This window comes from Abramis brama, assembly GCF_963993115.1.
Source record: "Abramis brama genome assembly, chromosome: 12".
NCBI classification, from domain to species: Eukaryota; Metazoa; Chordata; class Actinopteri; order Cypriniformes; family Leuciscidae; genus Abramis; species Abramis brama.
In genome coordinates this window covers 15,703,800-15,710,896 of record NC_139974.1, presented here as the reverse complement: position 1 = coordinate 15,710,896, position 7,097 = coordinate 15,703,800, and the positions used below count along the sequence as shown (strand labels likewise).

At 37.3% G+C, this 7,097-nt stretch overlaps 2 protein-coding genes across 2 annotated transcripts; both read left to right on the top strand.

Moving 5' to 3' along the window:
* Positions 1–479: 479 nt before the first annotated feature.
* On the top strand, positions 480–3,690 carry LOC311093403 (MARVEL domain-containing protein 1-like). Its single transcript, XM_084130761.1, has 4 exons — positions 480–1,000; positions 2,571–2,738; positions 3,169–3,288; positions 3,525–3,690. The coding sequence occupies exons 1-4, from the start codon at positions 857–859 to the stop codon at positions 3,603–3,605; spliced, it is 513 nt and encodes a 170-aa protein (XP_083986887.1). The 5' UTR covers positions 480–856; the 3' UTR covers positions 3,606–3,690.
* An 870-nt stretch (positions 3,691–4,560) lies between these two features.
* Positions 4,561–6,589, top strand: LOC311093402 (CKLF-like MARVEL transmembrane domain-containing protein 7). Its single transcript, XM_084130760.1, has 5 exons — positions 4,561–4,773; positions 4,934–5,107; positions 5,884–5,982; positions 6,220–6,301; positions 6,434–6,589. The coding sequence occupies exons 1-5, from the start codon at positions 4,705–4,707 to the stop codon at positions 6,445–6,447; spliced, it is 438 nt and encodes a 145-aa protein (XP_083986886.1). The 5' UTR covers positions 4,561–4,704; the 3' UTR covers positions 6,448–6,589.
* Positions 6,590–7,097: the final 508 nt, after the last annotated feature.

Genomic DNA, 7,097 nt, shown 5'->3' with positions numbered 1-7,097 from the left:
ACGTTCACTTTCGATCAATTAAATGCATCCTTGCTGAATAAAACTATTAATTTCTTTAAAATAATCGTACTGATCCTCAACTCTTGAAAGGTAGTGAATGCATTATAATTTTATATTATGTATATATTGTCCTTTAAAAATATTGTTTTAAAAATTGCACCAGAGCTTTTAGACTCTTTAAAATCCTCTCTTTTTATTTATTTATTTATTTATTTATGATTTTGTGTCTGTTTCTGTTGGATAGCCTAGCTATTCATTTTGCAGTAGAGCTGTGTCTAAAAAGGTTTCATTTGACCGTGGCTCCATCTAGTGGAAACCCTTATATTGCCCTTATATTTTTCTGCATTAATTATTATGCGAGTCATTATTAATGAATGCGTGCCATTCATTATGACTCACATCAAATATTTTATTTCTAATGGCAGCGGGAAATTATAACTCTGCGCCCCTTTCTCTTTCTTTTAATAATTTATAATTTCATCAAAATATTGACTTTATTCTTTTGCTGCATCGAACGGTCTGGTTTTTCCTTTAGGAAATGCAATATCTAACCTGGTCAGGTGTATTTCTGGAGGAAGTCAACTGTGGTTGTTAAAGATTGGGGTGGTCGGTGGGAGGAGTCTTTTCTGCTGCAAACTCAGAATGCAAATAAACATTTTTGATGGTTTTCAGTGGAGCTACTATTTATGAAAAGTATATGGACTCGTCATCCTCTGTACCTGGTACTGGCATTTAAAAAACAGACTACATATTTATCGGATGTTCCGCGATTTTGGCTCGTATAGGCCTACACCTGTACGCAGAAGAAGAAAAAAACTTTTTTTGGAGTGGAGCAGAAAGATTTTGGGTCGCATTCATGGCGGAGGATCCAAACTCTCGACCTGTAATAACCACCGCGAGCAGTCCTTACCTGGAATGCGGGAATTCAAGCACAGAGACCCCGTGGTACGACAAAGAGTCCATGCTGCGCGTGCCTATGTACCTCATCCTTGTTGAAGTTGTGAGTAAACTTTACTATCATGGCTTTAAAACTCGACTCGAACTTTATTAAAACGACTAAAATGGGCAATTGATGAACAAATCCAACAGACTTGTCGGAAAGAATCTGTGCCAGTTTTGAGAAACTTATACGGGTTGTCTGTTCTGTTCTCTTACCTTTTTGCTTTTTCACTGGAATCTGCGCGAGCAGAATAGAGCCATTCATTACGTGCGCTGGACGGCGCGGTTGCTAAGCAACCGAATGTAGGCTATTCTCCTATCCAAAACGAAGTTATGCAGCAGTTATCATAAGCCGTTCATTCAAAGCCGTTCGTGATTTTAGAAATTGTAATATGTTAAACGTTATTATTTTCACGGTGTAATTCACTCACCTTAAAGTGATAGTTCACCCAAAAATGACAATTTTGTCATCATTTACTCACTCTCATGTTGTTCCAAACCTGTATGAGTTTCTTTCTTCCGTTGAACACAAAATAATACATTTTGAAGAATGTTGGTAACCAGTCGTATTTTTTTTCCTACTATGGAATTCAATGGGTGCCGTCAGATGTCTGGTTAACAACATTCTTTAAAATATCTTCTATTGTGTTCAAGAGGTTTGGAACAACATGAGGGTGAGTAAATTATTTTTGGGTGAACTATCCCATTAAAATCAGTGATTCAGGTTGTCAAACATTGGTTGCGTGTTGATTTTAGATTATCACGTTAAAGGCAAATGTGCACTGTAAAACGCCTGCCTTTGTATTCAGGAGGAAATAGTAATGACTGAAGGGCTTCTAGCCTACACTGCATGGCTGGCTGTGTAACGTTAATCTTGTTTAGTTTTTAAAGATACGGACATCTACTTTGTATGTAGGCCTATAGCCTTGCATATGTGAGCTGCAAAATCCCCATAACAACTTATATGGAGAGATTTTGGGATTTATGTACGTGATCTTTAAGGAGAAGAAACCTAACCTACAGCTTAATTACAGCCTTCTCTTAAACTCACTGTGTGTGTGTGTGTGTGTGTGTGTCGCGGTCGGTGTGAATGTTCCTCTTTCTGTCTCAATGTAGGTAAGGTCGTTGCTGAGGAAGTGAGATTGTGATAGAGCTATGTATTTAAATGGCATGTGCTAATGGCTGGTTGATTTAAATGTCCCAATAGCCTAACCCAGTTTTGAAAAAGTAGTGGCTTCTGCTTTTATAGTTTAAATTTAATAATACACATTTTTGTTTTAAATATGTGAAGTGATATCTTTAATGACGTAACTTTTTGTTAAGGTTTTTTTCTGTGTATTTATTTACTTGTTTGTGTTTCTGTTCATCTGAACAGAAACTACAAATTGAGATATTTAACAACACCTAAAATCAAGATATTTCTTATTTTAATTCACACCCTAAACAACAAGGACAACAAAAAAAACTTAATCCTTATCCAGTAAATCACAAATTACTGGAAAATCATGGGGCATTCAAATACAGTTATGGACACTGGAGGTTTAAAAAGGTTGAGAACCACTGTCCCACAACCTTTTGTTTTTCCAGAGGATTAAGTAATTCAAAGCAACAGGAATTCTTCTGTTCTTCAGATTTTGGGCCTGCTGGTATGGGCACTGATTGCAAGCACAGAGTATTTCCATTTTTCCCCATTTGGATGGGTGATGTTTGTGACTGTCTTCTATTGGCTTCTCACCCTCTTCCTCTTCATCATCAACCTGGCCAATGGAAAAATACGTCACATTCCTTGGACTAGAGTGGTGGGTGCACTTCTATACAGTTAGTTGATTCATCTCTACAAAGTTGTGATTAAAAAGGATGCCATGATGGTAGGCTATGTGAAAATAGTTCTACATTTTGATTTAGAAAAAAACAACTCTAAATTTATTATTTTAATGACTTCCAAAAACAACATGGTTTAATGCAGGGGTGCCCAATCCTGCTCCTGCCGATCGACTGTCCTGCACAGTTCATCTCCAACCCTAATCAAACACACCTGCCTTTACTTTTCAAGTGATCCTAAAGACCTTAATTGGTTGCTTCAGGTGTGTTTGATTAGGGTTGGAGATGAACTGTGCAGGACAGTCGATCGGCAGGAGCAGGATTGGGCACCCCTGGTTTAATGGTTTTGAAGGAACAAAATTGTGCTAATTGTCTCAAATAATTGTAGTTCCGTCCCTGCTCTCTTAGGTTCTCATTTTTAACTGCAGTGCGGCTTTATTGTACACTTCGGCTGCTATTGTTGAGGCAGCTCTGGTCAATCGGGTGGTCAAAGGTCATCATGATTTTAACTGCTGGGCAGCATCAACGGTAATAATCATTTTATTGTTAGATGTGTGCGAGGCTGTAACCAACATAACATTGAGGGGAATATATCAGTGTCCGGCTGGTTTTCAGTAGTTTTAAATTCTTAAGCGATTACACTTGGTCTCCTCAGCCCAGAATATGTGGTTACATTCTTGATTATGTGAAATACGTTTTTCATTTACTTTGCATAAAATTGTTACAAGTTTTAATGCTTGCCTCTCTTTTTTTCTCCGTTCTAGTTTTTTGCATTCCTAGTATCTCTGAGTTACGCTGGTAGTGCGTTCTTCAGTTACAAATCCTGGCACAGAGGAGATGAATAAAATGTGATGGGCAGATTGTAGTTTTTAATCACATTTTTAAAAACATGGCTCATCCTTATATTGTTCAGGAATTGAATAAACTTGTAAAAAAAAAATATTGATGATTGTCTTTTTTATTAAAAATTAAGAAATTAACCTTTTGCAATCAAAATCTAAATACACAGATTTGTCTAATGCACAATAGATGTTTTGATATCTTTTTTTTTAAATAACTTATATGGATATTACTTTATATTTTATTAACTTTATTGAATATTGACTGGTTGTGAATGAATAGACATTTAGGCCTGGTTTCACAAACGGGGCTTAGATTAAACCAGGATTAGGCCTTACGCCTTGGTTCAATTTGGACATTTAAGTAGCTTTTACAAATGTGCCTCAGAAAAAAAAAAAAGATTACTGATGGGCAGCTTGAGACAAAACAATGGCAGTGACACATTTTAAGATATGTCAGTGCAAGTTGCTTTCAGGTAAAACAGCTCAAACATGCATTTTAGTCTGAGACTACGTTTAAGCCTTGTCTGTGAAACCGGGGGTAGATGTTTTACCTATGTGAATGTTGATTCTTATTTGCATGATCTGAAAGTATGTCGAAAAACCTCATGTTTGGACTTACCTGACTGACTTTTTATGAGAGCCTCATTGTATTTTAAGAAGCATATGTACAACTCTGTTTTCACAAAACATTTTGTCATTACATTTGTCCTTTGAAACAGGATCTAAGTCATTTACTTAACTTTTATATTTTCAAATGTCAAACTAGCTATTACGGTTACACACAATAAAGCAGCTCACATTTGGCAAAGCAGAAAAGGAAGTTCACAAAAGTGAATCCATACAGCCCACCACCACACAAATATGTATTCACTATAACAGGAATGTGATGCGATACTTATTGAGCTCATATATTATGTCATTACTGTGTTCCAATGAATTGTGTTTCATGCTCTCAGATATTGCGAGCATGTATGACTTGTGAATCATGATGTGAAATTGAGCAACGCGAGTTAAACGCGTCAGATGCGGTTTCCTGGCCACTTGACTAGCCTATACACGCGCGCTTTGTTCGTTTAAAGTGTAGTGATACATCAACCACCGAATGATGATGGAGTTTTTATTTTTGGACTACTTGCTATCAAAACAAGGAATTCTGAAGATAGCTCAGCTCGTAAGTAATTCAAACTGACACCCATGTAACATGACAGCATAAAACTTTGTCGCGTTTCATTTTTGTGAATTATAAAATCTGTCAACAATTATAATGTACATTTAATCGTGACTGCGAATCTTTATAGTGCGAGAGGAAACAGTATTTCATGTGTGTGCAGGTGATTCTCCTGGTAGCGTTCGCGTGCGTTCGCTCGACGTGGTACAACAGATTTTACGCGTACGGTTTCTATGAATGGGTCACGCTGGGTCACTCCGTCACAATTGTCCTTTACCTGTTCCTGACTGTCTTTGGGCTTCAAAAAAAGGCATCATGTGTGAACTGGCTCATAGCCGTGAGTATTGCTCCACATAATATGTGCTGCTACTCTATTTCATATCACTATTCTTTCTTACCTAAAGCTCACATCTATCTACCTTATAGTGAATTGTCTATATAGATAGTTAACGTATAACGTCCATGGACTAAATTATGTTAGATTAGGCTGGTGTAATTTTTTAACGCGTTCCAACAAACAACAAAGTTGACTAGATGTTGTTTTTGTTTTTTAAAAAAAGGTTGTTACTAGCTACCTTTATTTGATTTCCCAATCAGGGAAATCAAGACTTTAGTTGAGCATGTATATAAATGGTAAATGGACTGCATTTATATAGCGCTTTCATAGACCTATGGCCACCAAAGCGCTTTACATAGCCTCACATTCACCCATTCACACACCGACGGCGGTGTCAGCCATGCAAGGCGCCATCCAGCTCGTCAGGAGCAGCTGGGGTTAGGTGTCTTGCTCATGGACACCTCGACACTTGGTCAGGTGGAACCGGGGATTGAACCACCAACCTTCTGGTTTGTAGACAACCTACATGAACCACTGAGCCACTGCCACAGATAATCATCAAAAGTGCAGTTTAAAATAATTAATATGGAGTATAGCATGTCAAACTATGTTATACATGTCAACTTTCCATAGTTCTTCCCACATTTTCATGTCAAGTGCCCACATTATAATCATACCCACATTTCATGCCCACATTATAATCATATTAGTATAGTATATACAGTATATGATTATGGATGTTCTGATGAAGAATGTTTTTCCATTTGTTCTTCAAGGAGTTTGTGCTCGATACACTGGGATTCATCTTCATCTCCACTGGATCCATTATAGCTGCTTTGAAGTCTTTTGAAGTCCCCGTTCTGGTTGCCGCCTCAGTAAGGGCTTCATCACAATGAATGTTCATCAGTTTTATTACATCTAATCAATCAAACTTGTGATGAAGGAAAAGTCCTTCTTTTGTGAAATAAAAATGTATGTAAAAGACAGTTGTCTGGATGTTTGCAGGATTGGTGTTCTCATTTTAATTTCCATAACTGCTCACCTCTCTATAAAAGTTTTGTAGTTCTGTCAGACTGATAATATTGTAAGCTTTTCTGATGTTTGTTTTTCAGGTATGTGGTCTTCTGGCCTCATATCTCTTAGTTGGTAGTGTGATACTGTCGTTTGTTGCCACTCAACGCCCACAACCTGCGGGTAAGTTAAGAGCTGTGTGCATTTTCTGTATTTCAGCATATTAAGATAAACTGAACATAGCTGGATCTGTAAACTGTTCATGTGCTTCTGGATCCTGAACTGTTTATCTAAAATAATGTATTTCTATTCCAGATCCACCTGTATAAAAACCATGTTTTGATATTTGTAATGCTCCTTCTGAAATATCTAACTGCTCTCAACACTTGGATGGGGCATTTGGATGGGGAATTGAAAAAGGGTATGGTTGTTTCAGTAAATTTACATGGAATATAAAAGACTATCACAATATCACTTATTGCACTCATTTTTTATTGTAGCCAGATAATTAGGGGCCAAGCACCGAAGGTAATTGTTACTTCTTCCACTCTGGTAGTCAATAGTAGCCCATAGAACCGCTTGCGGGAAAGTTATGAAATTTGGCACACAGATAGAGGACAGTCGGATCTATCACCATAGCAAATTTGGAGTCTCTAACTCAATCCCTCTAGCGCCACCAACTGTCCAAAATTTCACTTAGTTTATGCTAATAACTTTTGAACTGTAAGGGCTAGAAACAAAATTCTCAAGCCGATACGATTTTCTGTCATGGAAATTTTCCTGCTATTTTGAATTTCCAGGAAAAAAATAAAATAATTCGACTTGGCCGTTAAAACTCCTAGGCCGTCGCTCCGATCTTCACGAAAATTGAACCAGATCATCTTCAGACCCTGTCGACAAAAAGTTATGGAATTCAAGTTGATTAGTTCTCGAATAACACGCAAACGAATTTGACATGCCAAAATGAACGTGAGGCTAT